The sequence below is a fragment of the Zeugodacus cucurbitae genome, chromosome 2, assembly GCF_028554725.1.
Source record: "Zeugodacus cucurbitae isolate PBARC_wt_2022May chromosome 2, idZeuCucr1.2, whole genome shotgun sequence".
Taxonomy (NCBI): Eukaryota; Metazoa; Arthropoda; class Insecta; order Diptera; family Tephritidae; genus Zeugodacus; species Zeugodacus cucurbitae.
The window spans coordinates 48,404,843-48,421,579 of NC_071667.1; the positions used below are offsets into that span (position 1 = coordinate 48,404,843).

Sequence of the window (16,737 nt, forward strand, 5' to 3'; positions counted from 1 at the left end):
TAGGTTTTTTGTACATATCTCGGAAACCAATAGAGCTATATAAACCAAACCTCTCTGCAGTCGTTTTTTAGCCACTTCTTAATACAGTCCAAAGAAAGAAATCGGGTAATAACCACACCCACTTCCCATACAAAAGTTAGGTTGAAAATTACTAAAAGTCGGTTAGCTCACTAACGAAAAACGTCAGAAACACTAAATTTCACATAAGAAATGGCAGATGGAAGCTGCACGCAGATTTTTTTACAAAATGAAAAATGGGCGTGGTGTCGCCACTTATGGGTCCAAAACCATATCTCAGGAACTACTCGACTGATTTCAATAAAACTTGGTTTTTAATAGTTTCCTTACATCCCAATAATATGTTGTGAAAATAGGCCAAATCGCTTCACAACCACGCCTACTTCCCATATGCCAGAACTTTGAAGTAGGTCTGAATAGTTTACTTTACAATATATAAAGTAAGCACTAGTGAAGATATCAGTGCAGAACTTTGCACAAATACTATGTTAATAGTGTGGCAGCCCCATTCTATCCCATAGATTTTTAAGGCCCCATATATCGAACACGAGGACCTCGGTGCTTCTAACCTAATATTATGGTTTCCAACTTTCAATGGACAATATATATGACGAATATGTGGGTCAAATTGTGTATTATATATGTAATATAAATAAAGTTAAATAAATAAATTGCGAGAGTATAAAATGTTCGGTTACACCCGAACTTTGCCCTTCCTTACTTGTTTAGCATAACATCACTCAGAACTTTTTGTCATTTAGTCGTGAATTGTTTTATTTACAGGGAATTAAAAAATTTATCTCGGCCAAAAAATGGAATTAACTCGTGAACATTTTCGTGCGATCATTTTTCACAACTTTCGACGTGGATTATCGCGACAAGAGTGCATCGATGAACTAAAATCTTTGTATGGCTATGAAGCACCATCCTATAGCACTGTGAAAAACTGGTACAACGAATTCAATCGTGGCCGACGTTCGCTCAAAGACGAATTCCGTGAAGGTCGTCCAAAAACAGCCGTTGTGCCAGAAAACATCGATGCCGTACGTGAACTGATAATGCAAGACCGTCATGTAACATACCTTCAGATAGAGGCATGCCTATGCATTTCTCCCACCAGCATACATTCGATATTGCATGAACACCTGGCCGTAAAAAATGTTTGTTCTCGTTGGATCCCGCACAATTTGACAATCGCTCAAAAAAAGGCTAAAAAAAAATGCTTCGAAAATTGATTTGAGCGCATGCAAAAGTGCATAAATCTTGATGGAGAATATTTTGAAAAACAATAAAACCATTTTCGTTGATAAATATTCCTATTTTCATTATTAGGTCAGAAATATATATAGCAGCCCTCGTATAATAAATTATCAGACAATTACAAACTAATTGGTCTTTCAGAAGTTGGTCTAAAAATTATGCTTTCGCTACAATTAAAGGGCAAGGAATGTTCGGTCAATGGATACAAAATGTTGACTGATTACATTTAGGATGACTGAATAAGATAATTAAAAAGCGGTTCCAAGGTTTTTACACAAACATTTAATTTCAGCGAACTATTTTCTATTCACGTATTTTTAATTAAAATTATAAAAACTTCTTGGTTAATCTGCTACTATATAAAACTTTTTGAACGGTTTTACTTCCTGACAAAAAGGGCTATGAGTGCTGCTTCCATCATACGTCGAATTCTAATTCGAATTTGTATTGTACGATGATGAGCGATTGCCGTTGTATGTCTTGTAGAACTGCTGGTAGGATTCCCCGCATCGCTCTGTAAAGAGAAAATTTACTATTAATATAAAATAATATCAGTAACAAATTATTAATACGCACTTACATCCACTCATTTCAAATTTTCTTTTCATATGAATGGCGGCCATGGCGGAGATTTTGATCGGTTCATTGTGCCCTGCAAGACGGAGGTAACAAACTGCACAAACACAATCAAACTTTCTTCAGCTGTTTACACATACAATTACAACACTTACATTTGTTTACAATTTGGAATTGAATTGGAGAAAGCTTTAGTTAGAACGAGAAAAAATATTGCCACTGTAAGCATATTGATATAATAACATGCTAAAAGAAGACAGATATTACATTACAAAAAAAAATGAAAAACTGAAATTGAAGCGGCAATTTGGTCATTTTAAAAAAAATTTGGGCTTGAAAAGGTAAGGTTATTTTTTGGTTAAATTTTATTGTTAATATTAATTGATTTGTTTTTGTATATAGGAGATATATAAAAGAATTAATTTTAAAAGGTAAGTGTGATTTGTGTTTATCTAATAATTTGTGTGTTTCTACTAATAAAGTTTTAATGAAATTGCAGGCAAAATCAAAGCAAATACAACGACCGGGACTTCATTTTATACCAAAGGAAATGTAAGTTATTTTAATATTATCATAATTAATTATTATTATATGCAAGTGTGTAGGTAAAAATTGGATATGGAATGAATTGGATATATAAGTGGTTGGTACCCAACTCATTTAAATATGTGCGTTTGAATGTCAGCATCTGCTCGTTTGCAGAATGCTGAACATATTAACCTCAATGGTTAAATATAAAATAATAATATACAAAAATTCAAGTGCTAAATTAAATAATCTTAATATTAAAAGAAAAGTGCTAAATATAAGAAGAACAAGTAAGGAAAGGCTAAGTTCGGGTGCAACCGAACATTTTACACTCTCGCAATTTATTTAGAGATTTAACTATATTTTCGCTTCGCTGTAGATAAAGTACATATATGTATTTTGAAATCTCTTCTGAAAGTGTATAAATCCAAATGTCCTTCCGTGCTGTGAATAAATGTTGCAAGTATTATTTTTTACTTTCTTCTTTCTTTCTTTTTTATTTTTTTGCATTTGTGCGGTTTTGCCAATCTATAATAGAATCTGATATAGCGAATAGTAGCGTGTACGAAGTTTCATTTGGGCATCAAGATTTCAATTCAAATTATCGCATGACCGAATGGACAGTCGGATGAACATTGCGACTAAAATTTGAAATATAATCTATACCATCTTTTAAGTTGGACCAAAGCAGTCGTGTGCATTAAAACCGGTTCAATAGATTGAACTATTTAACTAATATTCATTCATGTAATAATTTAAATGCCTTCATATTTGTTATAATTGATATTTATGGCTACAATTGATAGTTATATATAATAACATTTTAAACATTTTATTTTAATATTTTCGTTTATGCAATATAATACTATAATGCACATAATCTATTAAGTATATTATGCACATACATATCTCATCTAATAATTAAATCTAAACTAACGTTGACATTATATTTTTAAAAGGCTATTTGTAGTTTGAACGTAGAGTTTATTTCCTTTATTTCAATTTCAGTTCATTAATCTTTATATTACTTAGGCCCTTAATTTTACAACACTATCTTCGGCATTAAGTAAAATATATTCTGCATATCTTTTTTTCAAGTTTTCGCTATTAAATATATTCTGATTTAATCTATATTTCAAATTTTACTAACATTCCTCTTCAGTTTATTTTCGGCATAAAGTAAAATATATTCTACATATCTATTTTTTCAAGCTTTTCCTATTAGATATATTCTTATTTAATCTATAATTTAATTTTTTCTAAAAATACAAGGTCTTTTGTAAAGTAACAATTTATAATTTAAATTTTTTTGATAACAATTAAATTTTTTACAGATTTTGTTTTAATATTTTTTTTAATTCAACTATACATCACTTAATTTTTTTTTAGTTTGTGGACGTGGATATTCGTCTCCTCTTTAACAGATAAGTTTGAGTTTAAACAAAAGTTATAATGAATAAAAAGACTTTTGCAAACCTCTTGAGCAAAGAAAAATCGAAATTCGAAGCTACTATTGCGAAATTTCGTAAATTAAATGAATCTGAGCAAGAGGTTTCAAATGATTTTGACAGGAGTGATTTAGCAAATAATGATGATATTCCTTGTACCAGCAGAGCAGCTGCTAATAGGCTTGATGTAATATATGATAGCGATAGTGACAGAGATAATAGATATTTTTTTGAAGAAGATTTTGACAGTGCAGAGGAAATTGAGGTCCAATCACAATTTGATAAAGCGGTAGAATTAAAGGCGTGGGCAATTAGTTAAATATTTCACAGAATGCTCTTACTGACCTACTTCAAACTTTAGATAAAGTAGGTGTAAATGGCTTGCCATTATCAGCTAAAACTTTGTTAGGTACAACTAGAGAGAAAGTTAGCGTGGAAATTATACCAGGTGGAGAATTTTTATATTTTGGAATAGAAGAAAACTTAAATAGTATAGAATTTGATTTTTTAGAAAATTGTGAAAGGATAGATATTGACGTTGGTATAGATGGGCTTCAACTGACAAAATCGTCTAAAAATTGTGTGTGGCCTGTAATGGGTTCCATTGTAAATTTTCCTAATGTTAGTCCGTTTTTAATTGCTTGCTTCCAAGGAAGAAGTAAACCAAATAACCCAGACGATTTTCTCAGAGATTTTTGTGTTGAAGTAGGTTTTCTAAGAGCTAACGGACTAAAAGTAGGTAGAAATCAGGTAAGCAAACAGTTCGATATTAGGTCCTTTACCTGTGATTCTCCAGCCCGCGCCTTTGTGACTGGGGTTATATCGCATACAGGAAAACATTGTTGTCCGAAATGTGTATGTTCAAGCCGTTATATTAAAGGTAGAGTTAGTTTTTCAACAACTGTGGGATTATCGCGTAGTGATGATAGTTTTAGAAATAGGAGAGATAGGGAACACCACAGATTAGAGTATAGGGATAAAGAAATTTTATTGGAATCTGCAAATTTTAATATGGTTTCACAATTTCCTTTGGAACCAATGCATTTGGTAGATTTAGGTATAACGAAAAAAATATTAAAATTGCTTATTTCTAAGGGAAATATAAATATAATGAACGAGAAGCTGCGTTTTTTGGCAAAATTTGTACCTTCTGAATTTGGTCGCATAGTGCGAGATTTTAATGAAATAAATAATTGGAAATCCACAGAGTTCCGACAATTTTTGCTGTATACAGGTATATTTGTTTTGAAAGACTGCATTAATGAAAACCTTTACTATAATTTTCTTTTGCTACATGTCGGAATTAGAATACTTTCTTATGAGCAGTTAGATGAACATAAAGTAAATGTAGCTGAAAAAATTGTACATGAATTTGTTTATTTGTTTTCTAATTTACACGGCGAACACTTAATTAGCTTTAATGTACACGGGTTATTACATCTAGCTGACTGCGTAAGACGATTTGGCGCGATTGACAGCTTCTCCGCATATAAATTCGAAAATTATATGCAAACTTAAAAAAAAAATGATAAAAAAGCCGGATAAAGTATTGCAGCAATTAAAATAGATATAATGAGAGAAAAAATTCGTTTGCGGTTTCTAATAAAATTTCTAAATTTGGGTTGTTTTCGTTAGATATTAAAAAAGATAAAGATAGTTTTTGTTATTCAGAGGAAAACGGGCCTATAAAAATTATTGGTGAGAAAATTGAGGGGGGTGGTTTTGTAGGACTTATTTTATCGGAAACAAGGGATTATTTTCAGGAGCCAGTTGCCTCTGCTGGTTTAGGTATAATTATAGGTAGTATTTCAGAGGTTGAGGTAGTTGTAAATAGGGTAGATATTAAATATAAATATTTTTCTATACCTTTAGAAAATAAGTTTTTATTAATTCCAATAATACATCATTTATTTAATGATTTTCATTAGAATGAATTTTGAAGATTTCATAACAGAAGAAAGCGAATCTGAAGTGGAGTGCTCGCAAGCGTTCAGCCCCGTTAAAGGTTGTATTAAAGTTAAAATTGTAATATTTTTAATTATAATTTTTTTACAGTACAAGTATTTAAAAAACGGCACTACGATCTTTGCGCCCCTCAAGATAATCCGACTGTGGTACCGACTGTGTCATCTGACGGCCATGCAGAACTTTTGGAAAAATTGAAAGCAATTGAATCGCGACAAATTTCCGATTTTAAATTTGTATCGGAGAATATCACTGCCATTCGGAAGGTCCTAAAGGAGAACGTAAGGAATACAATTTTATATTTATTAAACAAAACAATTTATACCACATTTTCTAGATGCCGGAAAAAGCAGAGATCCAAGCACAAAGCAAAATGCTGCGCGAATGTCGCGTTATAGCGGCAAAAACGCAGCATTCCATCAGCCGCATCACCGGTGACATGAAGGGCGAAGAATATCTGGAGCTTGCTTCAAAATTGCCCATGTCATCGGAGGAGCATCTGAGCTTTGTCGAAGACAAGCTAAAAACAAAAGAAAGCACAGATGCTCTAGTAAATAATTTTTAACTTTGAAATATAATATGATTTTAATTTAATTTATTGTTATTTATTTCTAACAGATGCGGCTGATGGTAAAGTCAAATGGTGCTAAAGGCACTGTAGATGGCATAATGCGTGGCCTCTTTGCAGATGACTTAATGTACCACTATAATCTTGAGAAAAAAATCCTTGCTGGATCTGAAAAGCGTAGGGCTGGTTTTTGGTAAGTTTTTTTTTTAATATAAATATAGAAATATTAATTAATTAAATTTTTCTTTCTAGATGTATTTCCAGAGAAAGGAAAAAACACTATTAACGGGGAGCTGCGACGTTATGTGGCCTTAAGCCACAATAGATTTAAACAAAAAACACATAAGCTTAGATCTAAATTAATTACTTAGATTTAGTTTTAATTTTAATATTTAGTTGTATATATTAGTTATAAGTTGTATATATTTTATTTTTAATTCAACTTTTATTTTAATATATGAGTTGTAAGTTGTATATATTAGCTTTAATTTAAATATTCAAATATATTTGCATATAATAAATTTCATTTTTATATATTTTATTAAATTAACATTTTGTTATTACTGAATCAATTTTTAGTGTGTAGTTCTATTATGTATTATTTTCCATATATTCATTATTCGTGTTGTTTTTCTATTTTAGATGTTAGATGCCTGGATGCATGGATACTACTTTGGAGGCTATAATATTTATACGCAACGTATCGAAATGTGGGTAATACGATGGAGATAATTAATTGCATATATAAATCTGCTAATTCTTTTCTTATTTTCCAGGCAACAATATATATATTATATTTGTTCCTGCTATTCCTGCAAGGAGCACAGGACGACAGGGCTTTATTTCGCCTCAAAATTTTCCTGTAGGTCTGAGGAAATGGAATTTCTTGGTATTTCGTGAGCAGGTTTGCGTAAGGTGTATCCAGTCCACACCCAACAATGTTAAAATACATATATTTAGATTAAGAATAAAATAAGATTATATATCATTTGAATTGTTAAATTAGAACATAAATTACATAATTATAATAATTTATATATAAATATAATTTTAATGTTAATAACTTGCAAATGTAAAAAAATTAATAATAGCTTAACTGTTTAAGTTTATAAGATTGTACTATCTACATATTTGATTTTGTAATGATTGAAAATGTAATAAAATAAATTAAAAAACAAAAAAAAAGAATTATTTTTACCTGTTAGCGGAAAGATATAACAAATATAGGTAACAAACTGCTAACCAAAATAATGACCCGTACGGTAACAAATACATCTGTTCTGAGTAACATAGGAGTAACATAGGTGCTAACATATGCTTCAGCAGAGGTAACATATATATAACATGCCAAATATGAAAATATATGATGCCATTAACAGACTGTTAGTTAGACCAATAGGAGGCAAGTATAAGTGTTATCGTAGAACGGGACCACTTATGCAAAATGTAATTGGATAGAGTGAGAAGACCATTGAACGAGTAGGGGCATAGTGTTACTTCTTTCCCACGCTTCGAACAAAAGTAACATACAAATTAATTTTTGCCAATGTTTAGAGTAACACAGCTGTAACATGTTAGCTGAAAATTACCCGTCTTGCAGGGAGTACGTGCTTCTCTCTCTTATACATACAAATAACATACATTAATGAATGTTGCCACTCTAACTACCGAGATAGCCGTTTAACTACAAAAAGTTACTATTGCGTATGTGTTGGTAAAAGCTGAAAATTTTGCATGTGTATAGGTATATAAGTAAGCTCCGTCTTTTAGAGCTGTTAAACCCTACCAAAAGAACTAACAGTAAAAAGTTATTATTATCTTTAATATTACATTTTTTTGGGTCTCCCTAATAGTAAACAAGTTGTTTTTTATATTTGACGTTTACACGTCTTCCAGCTCCTTAGAATGTCAAATAAGAGAAATGAATCAGGGTTTGACGTTTTGTGTCTGCACCTTCACGAATTTATAAGTGCAGAATCCAAATATAAAATATTGACTAATTTGCACAGAGTTGTGCCGTTATTTAAAAAATAAAAATTTATTTAAGAGAAAGGATTTTTCAAGGCTCAACAACAAATATGACCGCAACTGCTGCAGATCGTGGCGCACAGCGAGGAGTTAGCCGCGTACTCGTTAAGCTGGAAAATTCAATTGAATCGGGCAACTATTATGAAGCACATCAAATGTATCGCACATTGTACTTTCGATACACCGGTCAGCAAAAATATGAGGATTGCTTGGATTTGCTATGGAGCGGTGCAATGAAGCTAGTGTCAAAACAGCAAGAAACTAGTGCTGCAGATCTATCCCTCCTCCTTATTGACACATTAGATAAGCGTGGAAGTACCGAGAATAATGCTAGTAATGATGGCGACATTTGGATTAAACGATTAGGTACACTTATTGGACTTTTAAGTCATACAACTGTGGAGCGAGAAACCTTAATTGTAAAATTGTGTACATTTTCCTATGCTATTAGTCACTTACATTAAATTTTATTTGTTAGAGTCGCGCAATTAAATGGAGCAGTGATATGTCGGGCAATACTCTAGGGCATCCCAACATGCACAAAGCTATTGCTCAAGTTTTTTGGGCTGAAGGAAATTACGAACAAGCACGTCATCACTTCTTACTAAGTCGTGATGGAAATCTATGCGGTCGGATTTTAATAAAAATCCACAAAAATAAAGGCTATGCAAATGAATTGGATTTATTCATAGTACAGGCGGTACTACAACAGTTATGTTTAAAAGATCGGAAGACCGCTGAAGATACTTTTATCTCATTCACCACAAATCATTCAAGCATTAGACGTAAAGAGGCTCCTTTCAAACAACCGCTTTTAAACTTTGTACACTTTTTGTTTCGTTGTATCGACACTGGACGTCACGACACATTTCGTGCTTTATGTGATCTATATAAACCATCGTTGAATAGAGATCCTTCGTTCGAAAAATACTTGGTTAAAATAGGAATACATTTCTTTGGTGTTGCGCCGCCACCTACAATGACAGGAGGCGGTTTAATGGGCGGCATGTTTGGTGATTTATTCACACGATTGTTCCAAGGATTTGATGACGATGATGATGACGATAACCAACAGGGGCCACAAGCTAGACCTAATTCCAACGCACGTTTACGTACTGGTGGTGCTTCGAATTCTGTCAATCTAGATTAACATCAAATAAGAATGATAATACGACTAAATATTCATGTTTTTCAAAGAAATATACTATTAATTTTTGCATGTTAAATTTGCATTCTTTTTATCTCATCGTCAGACGAAATTTTTTACTACAATAACATAAATCTTATTAGAATTCAAAATTCTATCGCGAAATCAAAAAAGGAAATACTTTTGTTAACAGAAATATAATTAATTTCAGTTTTATTAAAGTACAATATCTTCTTAAGATATGATACAACCAAATAACATTTCATCGAATATAATTCGGAGTGCTATAAAATATAAGGTACTTGCTTATACCTGATATCTTGCTTAATAAATTGAGTCAAGTCATAATAAAATTCATAAAAATTATTTACCGAATTACCACAATTCGTTTTGAAATTCAGCAACCTGAAGTTTGCATTTTTGTTGTAAATAGATTGGGCCCTGTTAGATTGTGCCGGTTAGTATGCTGAAAATTGCAACAAACAATATGTTCAATTATTTAAACCAATTCTCTTTGGGACATAAACCCACCTTAGTACTTTACGCACTCCGAATTACCGATGGCAAAAGTTTACATTTCATTAAAGCATAAATAATATTAATAGACTAGTTTTCTAAAAGTATAAAAAGAACAAATAAATTAACAATTAGTTTTGCAAAATATCTACAGTCGGATAATTATCAGAATTCCAACTGCAATTTGGGCAAAACTCTAAAGACACCTTTCCTTGCCTTATATGTAAGCAGATGCCCGCATCAGTTTCTGTATTTTCAAGTGCTGGCACTTGATCGACATCCGCATAACTATGCTCTCCGCCAACCGTAGTTAGTTTGGTTAAACCTTTAGTTCCAAAGTCTTCGCAAAGGAGATCGGCCCACGTTTCATCAAAAGATGACGAAGGCAAAAAATCTGAGGATAAATTTTCAAAAATGTTATACATTTCTATTGGATCATGTTGATAAGAAATCTCTGTTGAAATTCCTACGCTACCATTTTCCGAAGTTTCCGACGTGGAAGCGCCATTCCATTCAGAATTTTCCACACTGCTCGATTGCTGTAAAATACTTGGTGATTGACATAAATGCTGACTAGCATAGGAATGTGCGGGAGAGCTCAGCATCGGGGAACTTACGGCAGGGGTCTGCTGAACATGCATTCGAACATTCAGAGCTTTAATAAGATTCTCTATTTCTTTGTGATTTGCTATAACGCTCTGAAAATACCTTTTCTCTCGTTGAAGTTGGCCTACTGCTTTCATTTGTTGTTTCAGCGCCTTCTTAAGTTGCTTATTGGCAGCTCGTGTTTCCTCCAACTCTTTCTCCATTGCTTCCAAGTGTGCCTTCTTCTTTCGACGATTTTCCCGTGCCAACAAAGCATTTCTATTTTGGATATTTGGATTGGGTCGCCTAGTTGGCATACGACCCTGACAAATTGCCTTTAAACCGATTTTTGCTCCAGAAATTGTACTTTCTTCACTATCGGTGGCTGCATTTGAGTCCGTCGAGTCATATCGGTAGACATTCTGTTGCAATAACTGCTTGATATCTTCCATTATGATTATTTGTTATTAGCGTTGTGGGGAAATTTTACAAACGGAATCTTGTTTATTATTTTGTACACCAATAAATTGTCGCTGCTACTTTACCTTTTCTATATAAATTTTATTTTTTTCAACCAAGAGAAAAATCAACTTTATTACGTTTTATACACGAACAGAAAATGGTGGACCAGTTGAAAGAAGAAGAACGTAGATCACGGTTGCATTTTGTTAACCGCACGGTTGTTTTCAATAGTATAATCGAAAAGTAATCAGTATTTCTTCGTACCATTCAGAGTTACAAAATAATGGCTATGAAGAGTTACATTTATATATTAATATCAAGGTCTTTACCATTACTCCTAATTTACTGTCAAACTCTTTCAAATTTTCAGTTCAATTTATAATTTGACATAAATCATAAACAAATATTTTAGCAACCTGCATCTGGTAGCACTAAAATACACTGTAATCGAATAATCAGGCAAGGTTTTACGAACATTATTGGAAAGTGAAGTGAAAAACAAGGAAGCAACGGAATTATGAAAAGGAGAGAAAATAAAGATTGGACATTGTAGCAAATGATGGTTGGATAAAAATCCACAACAGCAAAGGAACCAAAACTTGTTGATTACTTTAAGAGTTATTATTCAAATAGGTGTCAGGAATTAGGCTGCATATAATAACGTAGTGGTCGCAAACCGAAACATTTCACGACCACTCCAAGCGGTGGGGAGTGCAGTGAAAATATAAAATGTATACACGCGATACGGAATTGCGACGACTGCAATCCAACGATGTGAACCGGCTGGCGGAGACGTTGGGATTTGATGGAGGAAGAAAGTTAATGGAAAATATACCAAAACAATGGTCAAATCAAGAAGGCTATAATGTTGATGATTCCGTTAGAGGAAGCCAAAGATGGAACGGCTCTAGTGTGATAGAACTGAAATATAAGCCAGAACAAATTCGGCTAATAGAAGAAGCAACCAGACAAACAAGTGGTTGTTATTTTGCGGAGATCTTAATACAGGAATGGAGCACCAGTGGTCGCAAACATGAGCGTCCGACTGTGGGTTTGTTATTGCAATTATTGATAAAAGCCGATCTCTGGAATGCAGCTGATTTTGTAGCAGAACATTTCCTAAACGGTAAGATTTGTGTGTGCAATATAGAGAAAGCATATACTTTTTTGTAATTATTCGTTTATTTAACTTCAGAGATATAACTTTTATAGGTATGTAAACATAAGTTATTCAAGTTAGTTTTTTTCTTTTTTAAAATATCTCAGTGCGATATTATCATATATGTTCTGCAACAACTATATAACTTTTGGTAATTAGTTCATTAATTACAGACCTTCATAATTAACAAATACTACGTTTAACTTTTTTACAATTACCAGAACCCCCACCCGAACGACCATTGGAAGGACCAGGTGCTAAAGTTGACATATCAATACCAACAGAATGTTTGGGAAGTGTTGTAGATTTTGTAAATGACTCGGTTGGCTATCCGGACACTGAAACACTCAATGATAATGTGAATTGTACGAATGGATTGGTCGACCACAATCGAGATTATTACACAAAGATTGCACCTATCGATAAGGACTTAAACACTACAGCACCAAAACCACCACCCCGGACACGATCCGCCCGTCATCAAAATATACAAAACAGCCTTCAACATCAACTGCAAACACAACAACAAACAATTCAAAAAGTACCAACCAATAACGAAATAGCAACTGTAGAGGCTAACGATCGAAATGGACGGACTGAACGCCAAGAAAATTTCGAAGTATCTAGACAGCCTCAAAATGTCAATTCGTCAATGAGTAATACCATGACTACACATAATGTACCAGAATTGAGTGATTTGCTTAAAAGCAATAGCAGCCACGATTCTACATTAAAATCAGAGGACTTACACGAAATCCCTAATCTTTCCCTTCTAGTTTCCAAATCCGCAATTCTACCAAGTATACCAGTAGTTGCTTCAACATCTAAAGCTGCACCGACATCGATGGTGAGTTCTGCAATGATCGGAAGTCTACCACTGATCACTGAACTTAATTTTGATGGTGTGGATGTTGAAGTTTTAAATGATTTACAAGGCGACAATTCTGATTCAAATCAATTACCACATCAAATCACATCCCCTTCGCCAAATGGTTTAAGTGATGATAGTCACTGTAGTAGTTTAAGCAACGACAGTTTCGACGATGGCGAATATATTGGTGTGAACATGTTGGATGCTGGCATTGTTGATACTGAGAACGCGGATGGAAATTCTTGTGATCAGAGCCTGCCGAATTTAAGTGTTTTTGGCCGACAAAGTCCTAACAATGACTCCAGTTTGACGACGGTAACGGGCACAAGTGGAGACAACAGCTTCGAACTAAGCTTGAACGAGTCAAGTTCAACATCAACAACAGATCCCACTACGCAAAGAAAGTAAAGTTGTGTTAGGGTTTCTGGCATAACTGTTAAAGCTAAACAAAGAAACTAAACGTTATATAACTCCTTTGTTGGACGATATTATGAAACTGCATTCCAAAAGATACACGCAGCATTATTAGTGAGCATCAATATCGATATATAATATAATATATTGAGTGCTTATATGTACATTTAAAATATATTAACACTTGTTACATGAAATTGAGATATATATCCAATGCGATAAACACATTATAAGACAATTTTAAATCATATTTGAAAGCATTTAATGTAAAAGTTTGTAAAAAATAAGTTGAAACAGAATTTTAACTCAGTTTAAATTCTCAATTCATATTTATGTATAAATTGTAAAATATGTCGCTTATATTTAATTTATAAAATATAAAATATAATCGATCTTTTATTTTAAATACGCTTTTTTTTTAATTTCAAACCAAGAAATACAATTTTATTGTTTAATATAATATAAATACAACTTATGTAGTCATCACTAAGTTGTTGAACATTACTCAATTGTGGCAAATTAAAAATATTATAAGTCTACTAATATAAGTATGAATAATGTTTGTGTAACTCGAAACGTTAACGATTTTTGAAATTGAGTTAAACTAATAATAAATATTGATAACTAATGATAACCTTAAATATAAATATACATTTTTATTAATAATTGCGGAAAGCACATTGGTTTTAAAAGGCTAACTGGTTCAAGATTGAATTAGAGGTGCCATAACCATATCCATATAAAACAGCTAGTTCTTTTACCAAATATTGAAAATAATAATAGTTTGTTTGGTTTGTTAGTATAGTAATTAATATTTATAATTTACTCATCTTTAGATTGTTACTTTAATTTTCGTACACAAAAATGCAACCCTGTCCTGAAAGATTCTAAAAATATGAAAACGAAATAAAAACAAAACAAAAAGATTGAATTGACACATCACGGAAAACAATATATACATATGTACAGAAAGCGATAACTAAAATAAAATTTGCGAGAACGATTTTTACGAAGTTAAAATATATCCTGTGCTCTTTTACATACATTTTTCACAATTTTTCATCAAATGGACGAGTCTGAACTGCTCTTCAATTTGTTCTACCTCTTATTATGCATGTGTATAATATATCCACCAGAGGAGTTTCAGCGTCTAGGACTAACCATTGAACAGATTTTCATTAAACTATTGGGTGATGAAAGCACCAATTTCGTACACTATCATCAACGGCGTACATCATTGAACTTATTTGTGCACAGTTGTCTACCTGCATTTTATTTTCTCATACATAAATTAAAGTTCTCTGTATTCGCGGAACGCGAACCACCTGAAAATATAGATTTGGATCCGGACTTTCCAATGCCACAAGAAGCTGTGGCTTTTAAGACGCTTACATGGAAAATCGCACAACGTTTTAGCTTAATGGCAGTCTTGGCTGTGCCAGCTTTAATATTTAATTGGCAGCAACAAAACTGGCGCCGTCATCCTATCAGCCAGACATTATTAAAATTCTCCAATGTGCCAGATAGTTATCAAACAGTTGCGAGCGATATAAGCACTGAATTTCGAAGGTATGTGGAAGAAATATGATTTCTTTTATAAAAATGAATTTAACAAAAAGCACATGGTTAACAGATTCGACATTTATAAAAAGAAGCTGAATTCAATATCGACAGTTATAGCAACAGAAAACTGGATAATTAAAACTTCGCTTTATAATGTGCATTTCGCGCACCAAAGTGATACTTCGTTAAGTGTAGCCAAAGTAAGCAAATTCTTCCCATACGGTAATTAGTAATAGTAGTTTAAAAGCGTATTAACAAAATATACCGTTTATTACTGCCACCTATAAAATAGCACTAATTTTAACCAATTTCTGTAGACTGAGACTTACAACGTTTCACAAGACACCAACGATACCTTACAAATGGTAAGCATCGTGGTGAAACCAAATAGACAAAAAGTGGCTGACTTCCATATACGTATCAACGCCTTGGAATTTCGCAATCTGGAGGAGCGGATTAGTAGACCTATTGCCATACCCTCGAATATACAATTCCACCGGAACGTGATAGATCGTTTCATAGATGTTTTCAAAGAACAAGTGGCGAAAAATCCGATTTACAAAGCCGATAGGATAGCAGACAAGTGCTTCGCTTGTATGATTGCCGAACCAAATATAAAAATTCATAAACAATGTGAAGATATTGATCTTGATGGACATCCGCTGCCAGCTGATGATACTTGTACAAACTGCTACTGCCGACCTATGTGGTGTGTTGATTGTCTAGCGCGTTGGTTTGCTGCACGTCAGAGTGAACACGAAAGAGAGATTTGGCTTGAACAGAAATGTACCTGCCCCATGTGTCGTGCCAAATTCTGTCTGCTCGATGTCAGCTTCATTGAAAAGCGAGACGCAGCGGAAACCGGTGAAGTACCCTTTAGCAATGATAACGCGTGATATATTTATATGACAAGAAACAACTTTATGAAGTGTTTAATTTCAATTATTGTTGATACATAAAATCTGTCAATTCTTCCAGTGTATAGTGCTACAGCGAATAAGTTCCGAATCTTATACTCATTTTGTAATGTAAACTTTGTATTTGGTCTATAATAGTTTATATTTTCTTTTTATTTTTTATTTTAATAAATTCTGCTTACATTTCTATGTTTACATCAAATTGATATTTTTCTAAAGACAAATTACTTACTGTCTAAAAAGTTTGTAACTATCACGTTTTAATACTTTATGATATATAATTTAAATACATACACTTCTGTATGTGTATTTAAAAGTAAAAAATATGCGAATGAAATTTTTGTTGGTAAATACTTATGTCTAAGTAAATTGAAAGCTGTATACAATAAATTTCTACTCCAAAAAGTCTATGTCTGGGCAAGCAGTAAGCTCTATTGTTAAATCTATTAGGTGTTGAATTTAATAACAAAATTGAATTTATTTCACTTAAACTACTTAGTTCCACTATTTCTGCTTTTGCAGTTACTTAGCTGTCGATTAAGCTTAAACTATACATTACTCTTATATCGACAGCTTTCTTTATTAGAAACGTTGGCACACAGTTAAAACTTCGAAAAATAGAGAAAAAATGTAAACAATGCTTTAAAAAGGGGTTAGTTCATATTTATATTATGTTACTTTTATATTGTATTTAAATATGTAGCTTTACTTA

At 32.7% G+C, this 16,737-nt stretch overlaps 5 protein-coding genes across 11 annotated transcripts; 4 read left to right on the forward strand and 1 right to left on the reverse strand.

The window, feature by feature from the left end:
- Window positions 1–1,785: 1,785 nt before the first annotated feature.
- Window positions 1,786–7,529, forward strand: LOC128919990 (uncharacterized). 2 transcript variants are annotated; one of them, XM_054226082.1, is made up of 8 exons: window positions 1,786–2,195; window positions 2,257–2,285; window positions 2,354–2,406; window positions 5,759–5,835; window positions 5,886–6,076; window positions 6,133–6,345; window positions 6,414–6,556; window positions 6,616–7,529. In XM_054226082.1, coding segments are annotated over exons 4-8 (624 nt in total). In that variant the 5' UTR covers window positions 1,786–2,195; window positions 2,257–2,285; window positions 2,354–2,406; window position 5,759; the 3' UTR covers window positions 6,617–7,529. The 2 variants fall into 2 exon arrangements, with proteins under 2 accessions (XP_054082057.1, XP_054082056.1); XM_054226081.1 differs by lacking the exons at window positions 5,759–5,835; window positions 5,886–6,076; window positions 6,133–6,345; window positions 6,414–6,556; window positions 6,616–7,529 and adding an exon at window positions 3,772–5,750 and having other exon boundaries at window positions 1,955–2,195.
- A 748-nt stretch (window positions 7,530–8,277) lies between these two features.
- On the forward strand, window positions 8,278–9,617 carry LOC105218126 (Golgi to ER traffic protein 4 homolog). Its single transcript, XM_011193505.3, has 2 exons — window positions 8,278–8,810; window positions 8,870–9,617. Exons 1-2 carry the CDS (start codon window positions 8,442–8,444, stop codon window positions 9,539–9,541), a joined length of 1,041 nt encoding a protein of 346 aa, XP_011191807.1. The 5' UTR covers window positions 8,278–8,441; the 3' UTR covers window positions 9,542–9,617.
- Window positions 9,618–9,734: 117 nt separating this feature from the next.
- LOC105218124 (uncharacterized) lies at window positions 9,735–11,339 on the reverse strand. 6 transcript variants are annotated; one of them, XR_003752822.2, is made up of 4 exons: window positions 10,530–11,266; window positions 10,271–10,448; window positions 10,070–10,152; window positions 9,735–10,004 (listed from the first exon to the last, which is right to left on the reverse strand). XR_003752822.2 is itself a non-coding variant. In XM_029044005.2 (3 exons), exons 2-3 carry the CDS (start codon window positions 10,954–10,956, stop codon window positions 10,186–10,188), a joined length of 690 nt encoding a protein of 229 aa, XP_028899838.2. In that variant the 5' UTR covers window positions 10,957–11,084; window positions 11,185–11,339; the 3' UTR covers window positions 9,735–10,185. The 6 variants fall into 6 exon arrangements, 4 of the variants coding, with proteins under 4 accessions (XP_028899838.2, XP_028899839.2, XP_028899837.2 ...); XR_003752820.2 differs by having other exon boundaries at window positions 10,070–10,448; window positions 10,530–11,267; XM_029044005.2 differs by having other exon boundaries at window positions 9,735–10,448; window positions 10,530–11,084; window positions 11,185–11,339.
- A 226-nt stretch (window positions 11,340–11,565) lies between these two features.
- Window positions 11,566–14,688, forward strand: LOC105218127 (protein Tube). Its single transcript, XM_011193506.3, has 2 exons — window positions 11,566–12,227; window positions 12,482–14,688. The coding sequence occupies exons 1-2, from the start codon at window positions 11,831–11,833 to the stop codon at window positions 13,537–13,539; spliced, it is 1,455 nt and encodes a 484-aa protein (XP_011191808.2). The 5' UTR covers window positions 11,566–11,830; the 3' UTR covers window positions 13,540–14,688.
- Window positions 14,607–16,591, forward strand: LOC105218129 (E3 ubiquitin-protein ligase TM129). Its single transcript, XM_011193509.3, has 3 exons — window positions 14,607–15,114; window positions 15,179–15,308; window positions 15,426–16,591. The coding sequence occupies exons 1-3, from the start codon at window positions 14,612–14,614 to the stop codon at window positions 16,002–16,004; spliced, it is 1,212 nt and encodes a 403-aa protein (XP_011191811.1). The 5' UTR covers window positions 14,607–14,611; the 3' UTR covers window positions 16,005–16,591.
- Window positions 16,592–16,737: the final 146 nt, after the last annotated feature.

Bases quoted from the DNA above. Each gene is read 5' to 3' on its own strand.
- LOC128919990 (XM_054226081.1), top strand. From the start codon at position 4,425: ATGGGTTCCATTGTAAATTTTCCTAATGTTAGTCCGTTTTTAATTGCT.
- LOC105218126 (XM_011193505.3), top strand. From the start codon at position 8,442: ATGACCGCAACTGCTGCAGATCGTGGCGCACAGCGAGGAGTTAGCCGC. The intron at 8,811-8,869 runs GTAAAATTGTGT...TTTATTTGTTAG, and splicing joins TGGAGCGAGAAACCTTAATT to AGTCGCGCAATTAAATGGAG.
- LOC105218124 (XM_011193502.3), bottom strand. From the start codon at position 11,091: ATGGAAGATATCAAGCAGTTATTGCAACAGAATGTCTACCGATATGAC. The intron at 10,449-10,529 runs GTAGCGTAGGAA...ATTTATCCTCAG, and splicing joins GTCGGAAACTTCGGAAAATG to ATTTTTTGCCTTCGTCATCT.
- LOC105218127 (XM_011193506.3), top strand. From the start codon at position 11,831: ATGTATACACGCGATACGGAATTGCGACGACTGCAATCCAACGATGTG. The intron at 12,228-12,481 runs GTAAGATTTGTG...TACAATTACCAG, and splicing joins AGCAGAACATTTCCTAAACG to AACCCCCACCCGAACGACCA.
- LOC105218129 (XM_011193509.3), top strand. From the start codon at position 14,612: ATGGACGAGTCTGAACTGCTCTTCAATTTGTTCTACCTCTTATTATGC. The intron at 15,115-15,178 runs GTATGTGGAAGA...CATGGTTAACAG, and splicing joins ATAAGCACTGAATTTCGAAG to ATTCGACATTTATAAAAAGA. The intron at 15,309-15,425 runs GTAAGCAAATTC...CAATTTCTGTAG, and splicing joins CTTCGTTAAGTGTAGCCAAA to ACTGAGACTTACAACGTTTC.